The sequence below is a fragment of the Apostichopus japonicus genome, chromosome 17, assembly GCF_037975245.1.
Source record: "Apostichopus japonicus isolate 1M-3 chromosome 17, ASM3797524v1, whole genome shotgun sequence".
Classification (NCBI taxonomy): domain Eukaryota; kingdom Metazoa; phylum Echinodermata; class Holothuroidea; order Aspidochirotida; family Stichopodidae; genus Apostichopus; species Apostichopus japonicus.
The window spans coordinates 35,803,311-35,826,837 of NC_092577.1; the positions used below are offsets into that span (position 1 = coordinate 35,803,311).

At 39.3% G+C, this 23,527-nt stretch overlaps 3 protein-coding genes across 14 annotated transcripts in view; 1 reads left to right on the forward strand and 2 right to left on the reverse strand.

Annotated features, from left to right (window-relative positions):
- The window catches only part of LOC139984665 (twitchin-like), a 114,311-nt gene extending 112,081 nt beyond the window's left edge, over positions 1-2,230 (forward strand). For all 11 annotated transcript variants that reach the window (XM_071998653.1, XM_071998656.1, XM_071998654.1 and 8 more), the window contains one exon: positions 839-2,230. In XM_071998653.1, coding sequence (XP_071854754.1) covers positions 839-1,077 — 239 coding nt within the window. In that variant the 3' untranslated portion in view covers positions 1,078-2,230. The remainder of the gene's footprint in view (positions 1-838) is intronic.
- Positions 992-12,633, reverse strand: LOC139984667 (sodium-coupled monocarboxylate transporter 1-like). Of its 2 annotated transcripts, none has more exons than XM_071998664.1 (2): positions 11,824-12,633; positions 992-6,316 (listed from the first exon to the last, which is right to left on the reverse strand). In XM_071998664.1, exons 1-2 carry the CDS (start codon positions 12,379-12,381, stop codon positions 5,114-5,116), a joined length of 1,761 nt encoding a protein of 586 aa, XP_071854765.1. In that variant the 5' UTR covers positions 12,382-12,633; the 3' UTR covers positions 992-5,113. The 2 variants fall into 2 exon arrangements, with proteins under 2 accessions (XP_071854765.1, XP_071854767.1); XM_071998666.1 differs by lacking the exon at positions 11,824-12,633 and adding an exon at positions 6,591-7,064.
- Positions 12,634-15,443: 2,810 nt separating this feature from the next.
- LOC139954672 (sodium-coupled monocarboxylate transporter 1-like) lies at positions 15,444-22,925 on the reverse strand. The gene is made up of 2 exons (XM_071954587.1): positions 22,179-22,925; positions 15,444-17,156 (listed from the first exon to the last, which is right to left on the reverse strand). Exons 1-2 carry the CDS (start codon positions 22,734-22,736, stop codon positions 15,954-15,956), a joined length of 1,761 nt encoding a protein of 586 aa, XP_071810688.1. The 5' UTR covers positions 22,737-22,925; the 3' UTR covers positions 15,444-15,953.
- Positions 22,926-23,527: the final 602 nt, after the last annotated feature.

The window sequence follows — 23,527 nt, forward strand, 5'->3', positions numbered from 1 at the left end:
AACAAACATTATTGTGCTTATCGTTGGTAGATCAATGCAAAACAATCATTATTGTGCTTATCGTTGGTAGATCAATGCAAAACAAACATTATTGTGCTTATCGTTGGTAGATCAATGCAAAACAATCATTATTGTACTTATCGTTGGTAGATCAATGCAAAACAAACATTATTGTACTTATCGTTGGTAGATCAATGCAAAACAAACATTATTGTACTTATCGTTGGTAGATCAATGCAAAACAATCATTATTGTACTTATCGTTGGTAGATCAATGCAAAACAAACATTATTGTACTTATCGTTGTTAGATCAATGCAAAACCAACATTATTGTACTTATCGTTGGTAGATCAATGCAAAACAAACATGATTGTACTTATCGTTGGTAGATCAATGCAAAACAAACATTATTGTACTTATCGTTGGTAGATCAATGCATGCAATATTAAATACAGCGATACAAAGATATTTATAGTCAAGGGGGAGGGGGGGGGGGGGAGTTCAGCCCGGAAATATGAGTCATAGTAATATTAGTGTTGAAGAATGTTGCGCAAGTTTTTATCTCAGTGTGTGTGTTGTAGTTATGGATACTTTAAAGGGTATTGGTGTGCGTGTACATTTGCGACTGTTTGTGTTAGGGGGTGGGGTTGGGTAGGGAAGGGGGAAGGTGGGGAGAAGTGAAGAGATTGTATTAAGTTAATATATTCGGTTTGAATAGGGATTGAAACTTAATTCGATTAAACTTCTTCATTCATTATCTATTTAATATGTGACATGACAATTATTACATCTGGCAGTCAACTCTCTGACGTCATCACCTCATTTTTATTTCCTTAGTTGAATGGATGTTAGATGATCGAATTATCGAAGATGGTGGACGATTCAAAGTGTTTAACGAAGGTCCCGAATACTTTATGCAAATACCAATGGCGTTAGCCGTCGACGATGGTACATATGTATTCAGAGCTAAGAATACCGCCGGAGAATGCAAGACCTGTTTCACACTCTTTGTGCGAGAAAGTGAAGACGCAGCTCCAGATGTGGATGTCGCAGAACTACTCAAATCGGTGGAATAGATCTAAAAAACAATTCATACCTGCTTGACCGACCTTTATGGGAACCCATGAAAACAAAAAAAGAAATGCTAATGCATGAACAAGACATGTGAACTCATGGTATTAAATCTTGTAGTAACACAAAAGCCTGAAAAATATTCAGTCTGATGTCTCAGATGGGAAAATACTTTTCTCCGCATATTTCAGACCGGAACAATATTTTAGTCTGTTTATGTCAGACCGGGGAATTACTTTAAGTCTACATATTGTCAGACTGGAAAAATACTTTAGTCTGCATTTGTCAGACAGCAATAATACTTGAGTCTACATGTGTCAGACTGGAAAAATACTTTAGTCTGCAATGTCAGACCGAAACACGTTAAGTCTGCCGATATCAGACCGGGAAAATACTTCATTCTGCATGTATCAGACCGAACAAAAAATACTCGTCTGCCTGTGTCAGACTGGCGTAAGACTCCAGTGTGTTTCAGACTAGAATATCACATGACTTGTTTGTACGCATGCGTCAGCCATCCGCAAAATATAAAGTAAACGTCATCACTGTGAGTCGGTCACATGATTAACTAAACCATTGTCCGTTTTCCGCTTTCGCGGATAAATTGTGAAGGTTGAATGGCGAAGCGGATTTCACATGTCTATAAGTATGTCTGTCAAGCGTTGTAAAAACCCCTCTCGTTTGTGTTAAACACAACTGAAGGTGAATAAGATAACAGTTTCAGTCTGTTTTTCTCCCCTTGTGTTTATTTTTTCTTTTCTTTCATTGTTGATGTGTTACAAACAATATTTTGACCCTGTAGGTAGTTTTTAGCCACAAATTGATAAAACATTTGGATCATTACTTCTACAGCCAAATGGTCACTCACCTTGAGTCGGTCAATCATCCATATAGTACGTAAACAAAATGAGTTCATATTAACTCTGACGTGAGCAATGACGTCATTTTTGTATGGCAAAGCAGGTGAGATTGATATTGATATATTTATCAAGCTTTATACAACAATTCATATCTCTAGACTCGCCGATGTTATTTGTTACCTATTATTTTGTAAATTAACAAAGTGCGCGCTGTATTCAAGTATACTAACTGTACACACACAGTTTAGTGACTGAAGTTTGCCGTTGGATTTCTAATAGATTTGCTCTATGAAATGAACTTTTGTGTTTTGTCCTATTTCTAGTCTATGCTCTAGCCTTTTTTGGGAGGGGGGGGGGGTTGGCTGGAGAGTGGGTTTGTTAGACGCGTGGGTGGGCCTGTAAGAAGCGTAGGCGATGGGTCGGCGGGCATGTTTGAATGTACATCATGTTATACTCGAATTTAACTCTCGACTCACCCCCACCCCCACATACCCCTCTCATGAGTACTCTGAAGTTCTGTTTGCACTAAAAATTGGCTACAAACCTTTTAGTCAAAAACAAAATATTTAGTGGGCAATACTTAGGTACGCTAGCGAACGTACATTCTTTTCTACAAATAATCCGCCACCCCCATCCCCTCCTCAGTTTAAAAAAAAAGTCCCAGAACCGCAAGTGGACATTAAGCGGATACTGCAAGTTAATGGACTAGGGACCTATAGGTGGTATTGTAATGAAAGGGCGTCAATAATAATTTAAATAGTCTTCAACATATACTCACAATTGTAGCAGGCTAAAGAAGTCATTTTTATATATGCCATAAAGAATTTGACTTTTACATCATTCCCGAACAGTGAAAAATTCGATGTCTTGCTAAAGAAGCATTTTGGATGTTTCTAAATGGCGTTATTTGATTTTTTTTAGCAATACTGATGACAATCAAAGTACAATTTATTATTAAACCGGATATAAATTACACCATGGGAGATGAAGTATATTTTACATTCTTTCGTGTAAACGTTGTTTCGAAATTATATTCAATTCATGTTTGATCACCGTGATAACGTGACGACATGCCAGCAAAAAATGCTAAAGAAAATTAATAACACATGAATAATTAATATTCCAATAACTTACGGACATAGTTGAAGACACCATCACATATTTGCTCGTAAAATTAAAAACCTTGGAATATAAAAGTACATTTTCAAGTATAAGTGAAAATTTCTATCGCTATTTGGCCTATGTATACAAACACAAAAACAAAAACACATTGAAATACCTTCCATTTAATTTTCTCCGTATGGAATACATACAACAGATCCCAGGACGCCAATGCAAAAGACAGCTATACCAACTCGACCATGTCAACCCATAATTACCCTATGGAACGCCAAACGAGTCACCGAGTGTAATGGTATATATAATGAGTATATGCTCAGAACAAAAATATGTGAAAACTCGATTTACTCCACCGCCTTATCTTTAAGTGTGGCAGTATGCAACATCTCTATTCACTTTCTAACTTCGTTATGACGTCATTATATCTAACTTACTCTGATTTAGTACTTCTGCACGACATAATCACTAACGGCGTTCGTTGAGATCCTTTACTGTGATGTTTGTCACTCAATAATAATCCAAAGTAGGATGTAACTGATCAGTTGCACACGACTCATTATTTTGTGTACGGCTTTGTCAATTGATTTATTTTCTTTTCAATATATCGCGATGGAAGATCCGGTTAAAATATTAATACTGGTACCTGAAGGCTGAAGGCTGAAATCACTGAGCCGTTTATCATTGTAAGGGTTGAAATGATTTAAGAGACAACTGCATAGTCTAACATCGATATACAATATCCACACCTGTACATTGTCATGTGAAGTGAATTTGACGCATCATGTACGTAAAGATGTAAGAAGGAGGTAAAATTCAACGGTTTGCTTGCACATTCCAATCTGTGTCTTGATGTTCGTTAATTTACACTAAATTGAAATACAATAAGCATTGAAAGACGAACCAAATACAAAGGGTACAAATAGCCTTAGATATGTATATTCTTCAATAGAGAATGCGATATTAATATTACTATTAGCTGTTAGATAAGGAAAACACTTTCAAACAGTGGTGCAGGCACAAGAAGAACCTTCATATGTAATAGACCGTTAAAAAACACTGCTAATACTAGTCCACTTTATATTTGTCGGTTACCCCCCCCCCCCCCCCGAGAAATAGCCCTGGATATAGTGCCATCAACCAAAGTGACTGGACTACCAACTATTAGAAATAACACATGTTTGAAAATTTATCGGAAAAGTGACTCAAATACTATGTTAAAATTCAAAAACAAAATTTAATCAAGGGCAAATGTAGCTGGTGTCGTTCGAGAGTGCTCATTAGCAATGCCAGGATACAGTCTAATTTTCATATGTAATAGACAGTTAAAAATGCTAATAGTCCACTTTATATTTGTCAGTTACTCCCCTCCCCCCACCCCCAGAAATAGCCCTTTAATGGGTAGAGTGCCATCAACCAAAGTGACTGGACTACAAATCTAGCACACACAGTAGGATGGCTTATCAGAAATAACACGAGTTTGAAAATTCAATGGAAAAGAGACTCAAATACTATGTTTAAATTCCAAAACAAAAGTTAATCAAGGGCAAATGAAGCTGGTGTCGTTCGAGAGTGCTCATTAGTTTGTATTAAGTTGTTAAAAACGAACAATTTGTAACAGAGTAATCATTCTTTATGAAACAAAATAACTAACATTTAGACCTGGACTGAGAAGCCGAAGTTGTGGAGTTTTACACAGTTCGCACTCCATCCTTCCCTTCTCTGTCCAAGATGATGTTAAGATATGTATCACTGTTGGCATTCCTTATAACGAGTTCAAACAAATTGGGCTTCTACACCCATGTTTGCATAGCATGTTAGCAAACATTTAAAAGCGAACGATTGGGCCAAGATGGACGTACTATTACAGCCCTGTAAAACTAACGACATATCTTAATCTGTGCATATTACATATTTCATGATCTTTGAACTGTTGAAGTCATCAAAACTAGCTAGCTATTTTGCAACCAGCACCACATATTTGGTAGATAAAATGTCATAAAAAACAACTGGGATATTCTGGCGGCAGCCAGAATACAACCAAAGATACACAGTAGGTTATCATTTATTCATCTAATTTGGCCATTTTCACAACCTCTTCTTGTTCATGCGGTGGCTCAACTTCTACATTCTCCCGAACACTGCAGGGCATGCGCCCTCTTAGCCGCTTCGGTAAGCAACAGGCAAAGAGTTCCCCTATTGGACTGACAAGATCAGGATTGAGACTACTGGGATCAGTTGGGTGGGTAATTAAGCTGACCAATAGCCCAACAATCACGGTTATAAAACATGTCAAAGGGGTGTAGTAGGCATAGGATAAGGCATAAATGTTACCAAGGTTAGGGTCAATTTCATCTTTGTCTTCTGTCACTGTGTAAACAACTTGATCAGTGAGGGTGATGTTTGCATTTGGACACTGATCGGTGAACAACGGTGGTTTGTCTACGACCGCAGGATACACCAAGGAGCCTACTTTCAACCATATTCCAATGCCCAGTGCTGCTAACATGCCCAGCAGTGCGCCTTTCGAATTAGCCCTAGGGAAATAGATCCCAAGAGAAAACACTCCAAGTATGGGACCATTCAAAATACCCGCAAGGCTGACAACGAGGGGAAGAAGTCCACCCAATGATGATGCCAAAAATGCCATTGCCATTGTCAGGAGTCCAAATATAACAGATATCAGCTTCAAAATAAGGGTGAAATTGAAATCTGACATATCGGGGTATGCAGCTTTGATGATGTCTTGACCAAACAGCGTTGCGAATGCGTTCGTACCCGACGAGATGGTACTTAGAGTAGCACTGAACACAGCTGATATCAAGAACCCAGACACTCCTGGCCATTCATTGAAAATATCTATTATAATGTAGGCCATGAGTTGATCTGGTTTTTGTACTTCTTTGAGGGTGAGGGGGTCACACCCTGCAAAGTAAGCGTACATTGACATACCCGTAAGAACAGCGATGAATTCGACAATACCTATACAGAAATTCCCCACTGCTGCCACCCACTGAGATTGCCTCAGTGACCTGCAAGTCAAATACCTCTGTACGATGATTTGATTGGTCCCGTTGTATGACATTACGAGAGTACCAATTCCAATGAAGACCGACCAGAAGCTATGACGGATTTTTGGATCAAGACGGAAATCAAAGAAGGTCCCTCTGTCATCTCTAACGTTGATCCTGAAGACTTCAGTAAGTCCACCGACGTGAATACAGCAAGCAACGATGGTGAGGATTAAACCAGCCATGAAAATAATACTCTGTGAAACATAACACAAATATCAGAAACAATTGGAATGATATAAACTAGCACTAGCCTAATAACAGCAACCTTAATTACACGTCTCGTTATATTAATATCACATTTGAGGAGCCAAATCTACTGAACAGTTCTGTCTGGCCAATACAAAAGAATGGGATTGTTAGTATTAGTAATACCATAGTATACAGCTAGCTAGACTCACTATTTAAATTATACAACTTGGTGGACATGAACGTACAATGTGCATTCCGCTGTACATATATTATACATACCAGGGTTTCCCTTGCTAATTGTTTTGTGAGGTGACAGCCTTTCTGCTTCTTGCGACCGTCTTGCAACAATACTACCAACATCCTCGCCTCACTCTTTCAGAGCAGGAATAGAAAATGCTTGCAATCCAACTCTTTTAACACCTTGCCATCATTCTGTCATTGACAAATTGGCTGTGAACACTACACAACAGCAACAAATAAAAGTTCTTCTATTTAACATAGCATTTTATCTGATTTATTGCTACGATGATTGACAGTAGGATGTTAATAACATTTTCCGGGCGAACATAGCCGCATCCCCCCCCCCCCCCTTCACACTCTCGAGGTATGCTCACGCCCTCCAGTGTAACAAACCAGTAACCACCTCTCACACGACTAATCCTAGGGTAAACCCTGTAAAAAAAAACTGCAATTTTTAACCAGAATGAAAACATTTCATGGTTTCTTGCTGCTGCTCATTGATTTGGGGAACACTACAAGTATGTAATGATGAAGCAGTAATGTGTACAAGCTGTTGTTACCAAATTAATTCTAGTCATGGTCTTTCATAGACATGTATGAACCATTTGGCATTTGTAGAATACATCAGTGTGTGTTTGCTATCATCAATTTCACTAACCAAATTTTGAAGATGAAACATTTAGTTTCCACATGGTAACTGCAATTTGCTATATAATTCTTCAGCCGGTAAATTCATCATTAATCATGAGATGGGCACCAAAAACAAAACAGGTTAACCTACTCACTACAAATGGTAATGATCAATAATTTCCTTCACATCAGCATGTATAGGTGGTCTACCAATATCACCAAACCAAGTTTGAAGAAACTCCAGCTTTTGCTTGCCAAGTTATTGCAGTTTGAAGATTTTGACGTTTGACCCTGTGACCTCATTAACATTCATAAAATGAACACCGAAATCAATAGGGTTTACCTTATCATGCAGCGTAATGCTTTTTAGCAGTTTTAGTCTGATAAGTGTCTCATAAACATCATATCCAAAATCGACACCGACACTGGTTGTCTGACCCAACCAAAATGGCGTCTAAATACAACATGGCGGCGGTACATGATACCTTGAACAGACTATGACACTACAGTTCTTCCTCACTATCGATGTCGTAGTCTACAACATAGGAGTAGCACCATCCACGACATTCACTGCATCCTACAGAACACTCCAAGCCATGCTTCCTACATAAGCATCGTTTCGAATCACAATTGATTCTGCATTTACATCTGATGACCTGCAGTAGCATTTCAGGAGCTGACGGTTAGAGTGACATGGTGGGCATCGGGCTTATATTATTCGTATACCATCCCCATTCGTGGGCTTTGGATACTTCTTCTTTTGAGGCCTGTCTGGAAAATACTTCACCTTATTTCTTAAAATTGTCGTCATTTGTCATTTTCCTTAATACTGGGCCTTTACCTATTCCAAACGGATGAGAAGTGGTGTCACAGCCCCTTAAAGCGTGCACAAATGGCAGATGCTTGCACATGTCTTCTCCCAATACATTCGTTGTCTTCTGTATGTCCCAGATCCTTCGCATGTTTGATTTTTCACTCATGAAGTATACGTTATGTGAGGCATTGTTGGCATGGAAACAAAGAAGCTTGACTATGTATATTCAGCAATAACAACTGTTGCTTAGTTTGTAGAGCATTCGACAACTTGTTGTACTATCAGCGTAAATCGGCATCGGCTTCGGCATCGAACACACTAAGACCTCTTTCTTACATTTTCTGACACAACATGTAAGATATCGTTGTTTGTTGCATGAATTGGCGAGGAATATGTCTCTTCGGGATCTACAAGGCACGCTTTTAGTTAACAATACTGTTGATCCGAGAACTCCTTTTCACCTCTTGATATGAGCAGTGTCTTTTGTAAATGAGCCATTTGCATAACCATCAAAGACGACCATGGCGTTACCATACAATTTGTTGACATAGTCCAAGGACATCTTACAAATAGTGTTGAAGCTTTCGCCTTGGCGCCACGGCAGAAGCTGTAGGAGGGAAACACCGTCTAAGGCAAATCTTAATTCAACTGATTGCAGTTCGTGTCGTTACATTCATCTAGGCCCCATATTGCATCAGCGAGGGTAGACCTATTTGATGCTCTCAGAAGACCAGATGGCCGGTCAAACAGTGATGATGGGTGACTGCATAGTTCGTAACGGAAAAGTCCTGCCTTGTCGGCGTAGATACCATTTGACGCCAATAATAACACTCGCTTGAAGAGGAGTTGTGGTTCAACTTCAATTGAATCTTCATCCACTTTGACAGCTGTTTTGGCGTTCATTGTAGTGGCCTGCTGTGATCGCTTGAACGAAACTCCTGTCATTCCTTTTCCAGCAATTCCTTGCACAATAGTCGATTCGACATCTTTGGCCTTGTCTACGTTTACATTTCCGTCAGCTATAACCCCTGTGTCAATGTTTCGTAGAGATGGATCTTCTGCAAACGGATCCCTATTTTGCAGAAACGAAATAACAGTGAACATATGCTTGTGATCAATTTCCGTTCGTCTCTCGGAGGATTCTTGTGTTGACTGCTTAAGTGGTAGTCAATTCCGCATCCAGCTTGCATAGCATTGTTCTTATCTGCACATGCTGGCATGTGCTGGCATGAAAGTATCCACGTTACCCTTTCGGAGTCTGTCATGCCACGTCATCTTGTCAAACCACCTGTTGTTTTTACAGATCTCATCAGTACATGTTCAATCACAATATCGGATGAGAGTCCAGCCAAAATCGATTACTCCCCACGGATCATATGATTACCATTTTGGATCTCGGAATGATCTTCGGGATGATCAACTTCTAATTGTATCATCATTTGCAGATAAACAAGTTGTTCCCTGTAGCAGCGAAATATTGTAACATTTCTCTTATTGTACGTAGATGAAGATTCCAGTCACCAGTCTGTTCAGCTTTATTAAACAGGCGAAAAAATCAATCATATGCGTATAATGTATCCAAAGGGACCCTGTGCGAAGATTAGATAAAGAAAGTTTCTTCCTCTCAAGCTCTTCATTTATACTGTCGAGCACATCTCTTTTTGCAGATCTCTTGGGGTGAGCTTGTCTCGTCCCTTAGTCTGTTGTATAGGTTCTCTGCCGTTAAGAGTAGTTGAACTTCAGAATACGAAGAGGAGAATCCCAGTTTATTCAAAGTATCTATTAGGAACCGGGATCCGAAGTGGGTTTGCATTTGTATTCCTAATACAATTTGCAGAGGAGTCATCATAAACCTTGATAGTGCAGCATGGATACTGGCGTGTCCAATTGAAGATACTTTCACATTCTGTTTTCCAGTCATAATAGTTTTTTTAAAATAGTTTCAAACTGTCAGGAATATAAGTTAGACTTTGCTCAGTTGACGACACACTTGATGAGGATGGATATCTCAATGCGATGCTTCTATTTGCTTTATATCACTTTTTATAAGTTTTGCAGCAGCTTCTGCTATACATAACTTTTTTCAGAAACTGCGTCTTGATGCCGTAGCCTCTTTGAAAATTGTTGCAAAATTGACCATACTGTGTTTGTGAATGTTAAAACAGTTATCAAGATGTTATCTCCAAAGTGATCCTGTATCCTTTTCTTGGTGTATACATGCAGTGTTATAATGGTTAGGACAAAATTCTCTCATTTTCTTGACTAGATCGGTAAGAGTAGCCTGTACTTCTTCATTTTCTTTCAAATATTCCGCAACTCTGATAAATTCCGCCGCTTGATTTTCATCTTCAGGACGTCCAGGGGTTTGTTTGCTCTTAGATTTACATTAAAAAGACTTTGGAAGCTGAATGTGTGTTCTTAAATTAACGCTGCATGCCTAGTGCTATATTGCATCTGCAGTATGTAAATCGCCCAAAAGTGCTAATCAGGCTTTCACCTGTTTTGCCCATTTGTCGTCTAGGCCTCGGTCGTAACAAGCCGAATCAATTTTAATTTGAAGTAGGCCTCCAATTTCATGGCTAGGCATCAGTACATGTATTTCGGTTATACTAATAGCCTAACACAGGCTTAGCGAAGCTATCCTTTGGAGTGTTTTCTTCTTTTTGTGTTATATTCACTTCATTTTAATCTGTAGAATGGCTATTAAGTATCACAAAAATGAGCATCGATTCCTTACCTAAAACATTCCACGCAGATCACCGATAGCAGTCTCAAAAACGTTACATCCTTGCTCAAGTTCAAGGTTTCCGTGACCGAGCGTTCGATTGTGAGCAGTAGCAGTAGCCACGGCAACGGCTAGATAATTGTTCACCGTAGCTGATAAGAAGCATTAATAAATTCGTCACAACCGTCCCCTTTTTGAGCCAAAGTTTCGGTATGTGGCAAATGTCGATTGTTAGTATGTTACTAAGACGAAAGAATATAAACTATTAATTTGCGTTGAAATAATTAATGTTGCAATTTGTTTAGGGTTAAAGCATCAACTGAATGGACTTAAAAACTTCGAAGTCACCCAAAATATAATACTTATTTTGGGGCTGACATGTACTGGTACTTTATACTGTGCATAGCTAAACGTTAATCTATTACTACACATTGGACAGCACACCTACTGTACTTTTAAATGCATCTACCGTATACCCACTACACACTGCCGAGTCTATATGTAACGCCGGAGGAAAAGATGTTCGGTGGTGACATATTCCTGGGGGTGGGGTGATGGGAGCTTCGGGTCTCTGCCGGTGACGACAAGAATGGAATAGACACGATGGTTTTTGTTCTAGTCCATGTATTATATCTGCTAGCGTACGGTCTGACACCGTACTGACGGGCTCTCATAGAGCTATTAAAGTAACAACTTCAACTGCTGCAAAAGCAGTCAAAAACGTAGTTAAAAGATTAATGGAAATCTTTGAAGTGTTGTATTAACAAGTGAAAGTAATGTGTCTCAGAAAAATAGATCTCAAGGCTACCCCACGCACTGAGGGGTCTCCCAATCTGGGAGGAAGGGCAAGTTCCGATGGAGTTAAATTCTAAGGCAGGCCAGCTATTCCAAAATGGCATGGCTCTACATATAGAAGAACAATACGTGTTGACATAACCTGTACAGTATTTCATTTAGCTTAAAAACACTATGTCGTCTATAAATATAACTACGTTGCACCCAGACCTATTCACTGTATTATTTTCATTGCCCAGCAAGATCTGAAAGTATTATGTACTGTGAGCCTGCAGGAAGCTCCTCCTAAATCTACAAGAAAAGCTTACCTGAAAAACGTCTGCCCAAAGGACAGCTTTGATTCCTCCAATTGTGGTATAGAAAGTGCAGACAAGACCCACAGCGATGGTCGACCCAGCCATACTCAAACCAGTTACAGCATTTAGGGCGAGAGCTGGTCCGTATATCACCACTCCCAGATACAGTAATAGGAACAAACAGTTGATCAGCATTCCAAATAATCGAACGTCTCGGCCAAATCGCATACCAATGTATTCGTAGATGCTTGTTACTCCCAATTTATAAAAGATTGGCACAAATGATTGAGAAATAATTACCATTGGTATTATTTTGGCTGGGAGCGCAACCCAGTATTGCGGTCCATATATGTATGTATCTGCTGTTGTTCCCAGGAATGTGACGGACGAGACAAAACTAACCACTACTGACATAGTAACAGGTATGGGATTCATTTTCCGATCAGCAAGAAGATACTCATTAGCTGTACGCTGCCGACCTCCCCGGAATGCATGGTACACACCGATGGAGGCTGATAAACCCAAGAACAGAGCAAGCACAATATAATCAAGTGCAGACAAATAAGCCATCTTCTGGACTTCTGTAGCTTTGAACTTGAAGTATGACGAGAGTGACCAAGTACGATAGTAGTAGTAGGCTCAGCTCTGCTGCAGGGGATGTTGCCTTCCTAAAATGAACAGCTCAGAACTGTTCCTCCCGTGTACAGTATTTTTGTGTATGTGTGTTTCTACTCTATTCTATATTAAACTACTGCATAGGATCAGTTCTCAGCCTGTGCTTCAGCGGTTACATCACCATACTACCTCCAGGGATTTACGATTATGGGTGATACTGTCGTCGTTTCTGCGGGCTGATATATATAGACACAACAGGTACCATCAATATTTGGGAAACGAATATATTTCCTTTCAAAACGTGAAATGAAAAAGCAGAAATGTACGTTAAACAAAGACTCGAGACTGGAAATACCATTTTTGCGGGATCATCGTGGATGATTGCATTATCGTAATTTCCAACACAGCAGTTAACGTAGTTCCACTCCAACCAATGAAGACAGAATTATTAATTATCGAAATTTCGACTGCCAAGTATTGATGACGAGGTCACAGGGGGACCGATAAATCCAATATAGGCTATTTTCCAAACAATACCCCTTATTTGTCAATTATGAGTAATATCTTATTTCTAGTTATATATATTTATAAATATATAAATATATATATACATATATAAATATATATATATATATATATATACATACATATATATTGTTGGGAAGTCAGATACAGGTTGTAGTTTGTTCTTAAGGTTTTGTTGTCGGAGTGGGAAAGTAATCGGCAGACGAGAAAGTAGACGAAAGGGAAGTTAAATGTAGAATGAAATTTAATATAACTTTCCTTGCAGTTACATGAAAATATACAAAAACACAACGCACTGGTACTAACAAACATAGGGCGTATGCTAACGCGTGCGGAGGTACCTCCTGTAGGGGTTGGTCCGGCCGCTAGTTACGGGATGGTGACTGTTGCTGTTAAGCCGTTTTCCACAGGTGAAGAGGTACGAAAGTTCAGGTAAGCGGGTTAAAGGAATAGCGTTGTGACAAGATAAAAATGCAGGCATGTTCACATGTTAAGGCAAGAACGAATGTGTGAGTCAGCAGCAGCCGAGGATCAGAGAGGCTGCATCACGGTAATCTGCATGGCGTAGCTTGACAACGAAGGAATCCAGACCAGTCACATACTTAGCATGGTTAACATTGTTTACAGACAAAAAGGACATTGACTCTTTTCATAATATGAATATATATATATATATATATATATATATATATATATCATATCATATATATATCATAGCCTAAATTCGAATAAATTGGGAAGAAATGTAATGCGCATTTCATATATATATCCGCATATATAGCAGGAGGCTCGGGTTCGAATCCCGGTGGAGACTGGAAGTTTTTTACTGTTCTGGATTTTTCCAACTAATTGCAGTTTCAAATTTGACTAGAATAGCATGAACAGCGTGTAGATTGGTCTTGATTAAGTTATTCGAAACGATATGTATCTTCACTTCATCAGCCTCGACAATATATAGACTAGTATAAAATGAAAAAGCCTCAAGAAATATATAAAACGGTTAGGGTAAATCAGCCTAAAAAATACATAGAGCTTAGTAAGAACTGAATCAGGTATGACGTAATAATCACGCGATGAAAGATTTATGTTTAGGTTCTTGGATGAGGACGAGGGGTTATTGTGTTATAGTTGCCCTTACGGCGTTCGTCGAGATTCTTTACTGTAATGTTTGTCACTCAATAATAATCCGAAGTAGGATGTAACTGATCAGTTGCACAGCATTCTGAATACACTATTCATTATTTTGTTTACGGCTTTTTCAATTGCGTTATTTTCTTTTTAATATATCGCGATGGAAGATCCGGTTATAATATTAATACTGGTACCCGAAGGCAGAAATCACTGAGCCGTTTATCATTGTAAGGGTTGAAATGATGTAAAAGACAACTGCATAGTCTAACATCGATATACAATATCCATACCTGTACTTTACTGTAATGTTTGCCACTCAGTAATACACATTTCACTATTTTTTAACTACTTTTTCAATTATTTTCATTTCCATAATATCGCGGCGTTAACTGATGGAATATCTGCTTAAATATTTATACTGGTACCTGAAGACAGAACTAACCAGAATGCAAAAATGCATTGTGGTTTCGATAATGTAACATGAGCAGTTTTCTTCATGAATCTGACGTAACGTATAGTGAAAGGTGTACATGTTTACAAGTGTTTCACAAAATGACCTCTGATGAGCCCAAATGACCTTTGACCTCCACCAATAAAGGCTTCTTTAACTCAATGTGGTACTTCTACACACTAAATTAGAGGTCAGCCCAAGCTTCCAGTATTACCATATCGTGAATACAAGGTTTTCACAATTTGTCACCTGGTGACCCCAAATGAACTTTGCCCTACACCAATAACAATAGGCTTCTTTTACACAATGTGGTACTCCTACGCATCAAATATGACTGCATAGTCTAACATCGATATACAATATCCACACCTGCACATTTAAATGCGAAGAGAATTCGACGCATCATGTGTATAACGTAAAGATGTAAGGAACGGTAAAATCCAACGGTTGGCTTGCGCATTCCTCTCGGTGTCTTAATGTTCGTTAATTTACACTAAATTGATATATGATTAGTGAAAGACGAACCAAATACAAAGGGCTCGTATAGCCTCGTATATATATATTCTTCAATTGAGAATGCGATATCAATATTACTATTAGCTGTTAGATAATTTAAAGGTAAACACTTTTAAACAATGCCAGGATACAGTCTAATTTTCATATATAATAGACAGTTAAAAATGCTAATAGTCCACTTTATATTTGTCAGTTACTCCCCTCCCCCCCCCCACCCCCAGAAATAGCCCTTTAATGGGTAGAGTGCCATCAACCAAAGTGACTGGACTACAAATCTAGCACACACAGTAGGATGGCTTATCAGAAATAACACGAGTTTGAAAATTCAATGGAAAAGAGACTCAAATACTATGTTTAAATTCCAAAACAAAAGTTAATCAAGGGCAAATGAAGCTGCTGTCGTTCGAGAGTGCTCATTAGTTTGTATTAAGTTGTTAAAAAAGAACAATTTGTGACAGAGTAATCATTATTTATGAAACAAAATAACCAATATTTAGGCCTGGACTGAGAAGCCGAAGTTGTGGAGTTTTGACACAGTTCGCACTTCATGCTTTCCTTCTCTGTCCAAGATGATGTTATGATATGTATCACTGTTGGCATTCCTTATAACGAGTTCAAACAAATTGGGCTCATACACCCATGTTTGCATAGCATGTTAGCAAACATTTAAAAGCGAACGATTAGGCAAAGATGGACGTACTATTACCCAGTCCTGTAAAAATAACGACAAATTTGTCCAAAACTGTGCATATTACATATTTCATGCTCTTTGAACTGATGAAGTAATCAAAATTAGCTTGCTATTTTGCAACCAGCACCCACACATATGGTAGATAAAATCTCATAAAAACAACTGAGTTATTCTAGTCGCAGCCAGAATACAACTTGATATATAAGTTATCATTTATTCATCTAATTTGGCCATTTTCACAACCTCTCCTTGTTCATGCGGTGGCTCAACCTCTACATTCTCCCGGACACTGCAGGGCATGTGCCCTCTTAGCCGCTTCGGTAAGCAACAGGCAAATAGTTCCCCTATTGGACTGACAAGATCAGGATTGAGACTACTGGGATCAGTTGGGTGGGTAGTTAAGCTGACCAATAGCCCAACTATCACGGTTATAAAACATGTCAAAGGGGTGTAGTAGGCATAGGATAAGGCATAAATATTACCAAGGTTAGGGTCAATTTCATCTTTGTCTTCTGTCTCTATGTAAACAACTTGATCAGTGAGGGTCATGTTTGCATTTGGACACTGATCGGTGAACAAAGGTGGTTTATCTACGACCGCAGGATATACCGAGGAGCCTACTTTCAACCATATTCCAATGGCCAGTGCTGCTAACATGCCCACCAGTGCGCCTTTCGAATTAGCCCTAGGGAAATAGATCCCAAGTGAGAACACACCGAGTATAGGACCATTCAAAATACCGATAAGGCTGAGAACGAGGGGAAGGATTCCACCCAACGATGATGCCAAAAATGCCATTGCGATTGTCATGAGTCCAAATATAACAGATATCAGCTTCAAAATAAGGGTGAATTTGAAATCTGACATATTGGGGTATGCAACTTTGATGATGTCTTGACCAAACAGCGTTGCGAATGCGTTCATACCCGACGAGATGGTACTTAGAGTAGCACTAAACACAGCTGATATCAAGAACCCAGACACTCCTGGCCATTCATTGAAAATATCTATTATAATGTAGGCAATGAGTTGATCTGGTTTTTGTACTTCTCCGAGGGTGAGGGGGTCACACCCTGCAAAGTAAGCGTACATTGACATACCCGTAAGAACAGCGATGACTTCGACAATACCTATACAGAAATTTCCCACTGCTGCCACCCACTGAGATTGCCTCAGTGACCTGCAGGTCAAATACCTCTGTACGATGATTTGATTGGTCCCGTTGTATGACATTATGAGAAAACCAAATCCAATGAAGATCGACCAGAAGCTATGACGGATTTTTGGATCAAGACGGAAATCAAAGAAGGTCCCTCTGCCATCTCTAACATTGATCCTGAAGACTTCAGTAAGTCCACCGACGTGAATACAGCAAGCAACGATGGTGAGAATTAAACCAGCCAGTAAAATAATACTCTGTGAAACATAACACAAATATCAGAAACAATTGGAATAATATAAACTAGAAATAGCCTAATAACAACAAGCTTAATTACACGTCTTGTAATATTAATATCACTTTTGAGGAGCCAAATCTACTGAACAGTTCTGTCTGGCCAATACAGAAGAATGGGATTGTTAATTTTAGTAATACCATAGTCTACAGCTAGACTCACTATTTAAATTATACAACTTGGTGGACATGAACGTACAATGTGCATTCCGCTGTACATATATTATACATACCAGGGTTTCCCCTGCTAATTGTTTTGTGAGGTGCCCGCCTTTCTGCTTCTTGCGACCTTCTTGCAACAATATTACCAACATCGCCGCCTCACTGCTTCAGAGCAGGAATAGAAAATGCTTGCAATCCAACCCTTTTAACACTTTGCCAACATCTGACATTGCCAAACTGGATTTGAACACTACATAACAGCAACAAATAAAAGTTCTTCTATTTAACATAGCATTTTATCTGATTTATTGCTACGATTATTGACATTAGAATGATAACAAAATTTTCCTGGCGAACATAGCCGCGTATCCCCTCCCCCCCCCCCCCCTCCAGGTATGCTCACGCCCTCCAGTGTCACAAACCAGTTACCACCTCTCACACGACTAATCCTAGGGTACACCCTGTAAACAAACAAACTGAAATTTTAAACCAGAATGAAAACATTTCATGGTTCATTGCTGCTGTTCATTGATTTGGGGAACACTCCAAGTATGTAATGATGAAGCATTCCCTTAAGTTATGTGTACAAGCTGTTGTTACAAAAATAATGCTAGCCATGGTCCTTCATAGATATGTATGAAGCATTTGTAGCATACATCAGCGTGGGTTTGCTATCATCAATTTCACTAACCCAATTTTGAAGATCAAACATATAGTTTCCACATGAGTAACTGCAATTTGCTGTATCCCTCACCCAGTAAATTCATTATAAGTCATGAGATGCGTACCAAAAGCCTACTCACTAAAAATTATAATGATCAATAATTGCCTTGTGAAGTTATCAATCATACTAACTTGTAACCTAAACAATGCAAAGCCACACCTCCACATAAATACACATGTTAGCAATTGCACACACATTTTCATGTGTTGAATACCTGCCAATAACACATTTATACTTCTTCTTTTGATGTCTGTCTGGAAAATACTTCACCTTGCTTCTTAAAATGGTCGTCTTTTGTCATTTTCCTTAATACTGCGCCTTTTCCTGTTCCAACGGATGGGAAGTGGTGTCACAGCCACAGGTATCGTGCACAAATGGCAGATGCTTGCACATGTCTTCTCCCAATACATTCGTTGTCTTCTGTATGTCCCAGATCCTTCGCATGTTTGGTTTTTCACTCATGAAGTATACGTTATGTGAGGCATTGTTGGCATGGAAACAAAAAAGCTTGACTATGTCTGTATCTTCAGCAATAACAACTGTTGCTTAGTTTGTAGAGCATTCGACAACTTGTTGTACTATCAGTAAATCGACATCGTCATCGGCATGGAAAACACTAACACCTCTTTCTTCCATTTTCTGACCCAACATGTAAGAAATCGTTGTTTGTTGCATGAATTGGAGAGGGATATGTCTCTACGGGATCTACAAGGCATGCTTTCTTTGAAAACTGTTGATCCGACAACTTCTTTTCACCTCTTGATATGAGCAGTGTCTTTTGTAAATGAGCCATTTGAATAACCATCAAAGACGACCATGGCGTTACCATACCTTTTGTTGACATAGTCCAAGTACATCATACAAATAGTGTTGAAGCTTTCGCCTTGGCACCACGGCAGAAGCTGTAGGAGGGAAACACTAAGGCAAATCGCAATTCAACTGATGGCAGTTCGTGTGCGTTACATTCACCTAGCCTCCTATATTGCATCAGCGAGGGTAAACCTATTTGATGCTCTCATAAGACCAGATGGTCGGTCAAACAGTGATGATGGGTGACAGCATAGTTCGTAACGGAAAAGTTCTGCCTTGCCAGATTAGATACCATTTGACGCCAATAATAATCGCTTGGAGAGGAGTTGTGGTTCAACTTCAATTGAATCTCCATCCACTTTGACAGCTGCTTTGGCATTCATTGTAGTGGCCTGCTGTGATCGCTTGAAAGAAAAACTTGCACTCCTTTTGCAGCCATTTCTTGCTCAATAGTCGACCCGACATATTTGACCTTGTCTTCGTTTACATTTCCGTCAGCTATTACCCCTGTTTCAATGTTTCGTAGAGATGGATCTTCTGCAAACGGATCCCTATATTGCAGAAAAGAAATAACAGTGAACAGATGCTTGTGATCAGTTTCCTTTCGTGCCTCGAAGGATTCTTTGTGATGACTGCTCGTGTGGTAGTGAATTCCACATACCTCTTGCATAGCATTGTTCATATCTGCACATGCTGCACGTTTAAAGTATCCACCTTGCCCTTTCGGAGTCATGCCACGTCCTCTCGTCAAACCGCCTGTTGTTTTTTAGAGACCTCATCAGTACCTGTTCAATCACAAGATCGGATGAGAGTCCAGCCAAAACCGATTACTCCCTACGGAGCATATGATTACCATTTTGGATCTCGGCATGATCTTAGGGATGATCAACTTCTAATTGTATCATCATTTGCAGATATACAAGTTGTTCCCTGCAGCAGCGAAATATTGTAACATTTCTTTTATTGTACTTAGATGAGGATTCAAGTCACCAGTCCGTTCAGCTTAAATAAACAGGCGAAATAAATAAATCATATGCATGTAGTGTATCCAAAGGGATCCTGTGCGAAGATTAGATAAAGAAAGTTTCTTCCTCTCAAGCTCTTCATATATACTGTCGAGCACATCTCTTTTTGCAGATCTCTTGAGGTGAGATTTTTTCGTCCATTAGTCTGTCGTGAAAGTTTTTTGTCGTTAAGAGTAGTTGAACTTCAGAACACAAAGAGGAGAATCCCAGTTTATTCAAAGTATCTATTAGGAACCGGGATCCGAAGTGGGGTTGCATTTGTATTCCTAATGCAATTTGTAGAGGAGCCATCAAAACCTTGGTAGTGCAGCTGGGATACTGGCGTGTCCAATTGAAGATACTTTCACTATCCGTTTTCCAGTCATAATAGTTTTAAAAATAGTTTCAAACTGTCAGGAATATACGTTAAATTTTGCTCAGTTGACGACACACTTGATGAGGATGGATATCTCAAATGTTATGCTTTCATTTGCTTTATATCATTTTTTATAAGGTTTTTTTTTTTTCCTTTTTTTTGACAGTCTTTGCAACATAAATTGATCGATGTTTTTTTATTTGAAAGTTTCATGTACTGCAACGCTTAAGAGCTGTTGTAACGAATGCAAAAGGCTTATTGAATATATTACGTCCTTTATCGAGCTTTCATTCGCTAAACATAACATTACTAGGTCTAACGTTAGCTAGCGTGTTCTCTGACACCGTACTAGCGAGCTCTCATAGAGTTATTAAAGTAACAACTTCAACTGCTGAAAAAGCAGACAAAAACGTAGTTGAAGGTAAATGGAAATTTGGAGGTGTTGTATTAACTATTGAAAGTAATTTTGTGTCTTAGAAGAATAGATTTCAAGGCTACCCCGCGCCCTGAGGGGTCTCCCAATCTGAGCGGAAGGGCTTGCTCAGTTCCGGTGGAGTAAAATTCTAACGTAGGCCAGCTATGCCAAATGGCATGGCTCTACATCCTCCCCTGCTTCAATTAGGTTTGTCCTCAAACAAGAGGCTATTACAAGCAAAGAAAAGTGAACATTGCTACTAATGCTAATTGTAAAGAAACTTATTTTAGCTGCATACACAGTATGGAATAATATGAACTAGAGAAAGTGAAGAAAATAAACAAACTTCGACATTAAGAATACATGACATGCAGAACAACCCTGTAGGTGACCATACGAACGTAGTGCACCAACACAAATTAAACTGTTTCCTGTTACACCACTCGCATCAGTCCTCCCAAAGACCTCTGTTCTCCAAATATTTCCTGGAAAATATCCAGCAGCTTTTCGGGGTCTGCAACTGACTACATAGGACGATGGCGTATCTCCTGCCAAGCACATCCTCCAGGTGAGCAATAATAAAATCGACAGCCTCAATCCTTTCCAGTTTCCGCAGCTTGATTGCAGCTTCGGCATCCTCAGTGAAGCCAAAAACATCTAACCCAATCTGTCCCAGAAACTGACTTTAATTTTCTTTCTTTGGGGAAGAAGATAGACGGCACCCGAGTGTTAAACATGTCCAACTTGCTGTGAACATCTCAGCTCCTCCTCTATTTCACCCAAATTCTTCCTAATCTCTTCCAGTTCAGCCATCACTGAGTATCAGCAATTACCAATGCTCAAAGTTGCCAGCTCCCGGTTTGATCACACATCAACGTCGGCAATAGCTTTCATCAGCAGAACTCCAGACTCGTGCACCCCACTCGTACTACCTCTTGTATCTCCGGGGAAAATGATGTTCCGGGTGACATTCCTGTGGGTGGGGTAGTGGGAGCTCCGGGTCTCTGCCGGTGACGACAAGAATGGAAGAGACACGATGGTTGTTGTTCTAGTTCATGTATTAAATCTGCTAGCGTGTTCTCTGACACCGTACTAGCGAGTTCTCATAGAGCTTTAAAAGTAACTTCAACTGCTGCAAAAGCAGACAAAAACGTAGTTAAAAGATAAATGGAAGTTTTGGAGGTGTTGTATTAACTAGTGAAAGTAATGTTGTGTCTCAGAAGAATAGATTTCAAGGCTACCCCACGCCCTGAGGGGTCTCCCAATCTGAGCGGAAGGGCTTGACAAGTTCCAGTGGAGTTAAATTCTAACGCAGGCAAGCTATGCCAAAATGGCATGGCTCTACATATAGAAGAACAACACGTGTTGGCATAACCTGTACAGTATTTCATTTAGCTTAATAACACTATGTCTTCCATAAATATAACTACGTTGCACCAGACCTTATTCACTGTATAACTTTCATTGCCCAGCAAGATCTGCAGAAAAGCTTACCTGAAAAACGTCTGCCCAAAGGACAGCTTTGATTCCTCCAATTGTGGTATAGAAAGTGCAGACAAGACCCACGGCGATGGTCGACCCAGCGATACTCAAACCAGTTACAGCATTTAGAGCGAGAGCTGGCCCGTATATCACCACACCCAGATACAGCAATAGGTACAAACAGTTGATCAGCATTCCAAATAATCGAACTACTCGGCCAAATCGCATACCAATGTATTCGTAGATGCTTGTTACTCCTAATTTATAAAAGATTGGCACAAATGATTGTGAAATGATTACCATTGGTATGATTTTCGCTGGGAGCACAACCCAGTATTGCGGTCCATATATGTATGTATCTGCTGTTGTTCCCAGGAATGTGACGGATGAGAGCACACTAACCACTACTGACATAGTAACAGGTATGGGATTCATTTTCCGATCAGCAAGAAGATACTCTTTAGCTGTCCGCTGCCGACCTCCCCGGAATGCATGGTACACACCGATGGAGGCTGATAAACCCAAGAACAGAGCAAGCACAATATAATCAAGTGCAGACAAATAAGCCATCTTCTGGACTTCTGAAGCTTTGAACTTGAAGTATGCGAAATTGACCAAGTACGATAGTAGTAGTAGGCTCAGCTCTGCTGCAGGGGATGTTGCCCTCCTAAAATGAACAGCTCAGAACTTTTCCTCCAGTGTGCAGTATTTTTGTGTATGTGTGTTTCTACTCTATTCTATATTAAACTACTGCATAGGATCAGTTCTCAGCCCGTGCTTCAGCGGTTACATCGCCATACTACCTCCACGGGATTTTACGATTATGGGTGATACTGTCGGCGTTTCTCAGCTGCGGGCTGATATATAGCTTAAAATTTATGAGTACCATCACCATTTGGGGAACGACTATATTTCCCTTCAACGTGAAATGAAAAGCCGAAATGTACGTACAAAAAGTCTCGAAACTGGAACTACCATTTTTGCGGGATCATCGTGGATGATGGCACTATCATAATTTCAAACACAGCAGTTAATCTAGTTTCACTCCAACTAATGAAAAGAGAATTATTAATTATCGAAACTTCGAGTGCCAAGTATTGATGACGAGGTCACAGGGGGACCGATAAATCCAATATAGGCTATTTTCCAAACAATACCCCTTATTTGTCAATTATGAGTAATATCTTATTTCTAGTTATATATATCTATGAATATATATGAATATATATATATATATATATATATATTTATATATATATATATATATATATATATATATATATATATATATATATATTACCGCTATTACCGAGTGATACACAGGGGAACCACGCAGGTCGAGCAGACTATGAGCTGTTCTT

Bases quoted from the DNA above. Each gene is read 5' to 3' on its own strand.
- LOC139984667 (XM_071998664.1), bottom strand. From the start codon at position 12,381: ATGGCTTATTTGTCTGCACTTGATTATATTGTGCTTGCTCTGTTCTTG. The intron at 6,317-11,823 runs GTAAGCTTTTCT...TATGTTTCACAG, and splicing joins TTTGGGCAGACGTTTTTCAG to AGTATTATTTTCATGGCTGG.
- LOC139954672 (XM_071954587.1), bottom strand. From the start codon at position 22,736: ATGGCTTATTTGTCTGCACTTGATTATATTGTGCTTGCTCTGTTCTTG. The intron at 17,157-22,178 runs GTAAGCTTTTCT...TATGTTTCACAG, and splicing joins TTTGGGCAGACGTTTTTCAG to AGTATTATTTTACTGGCTGG.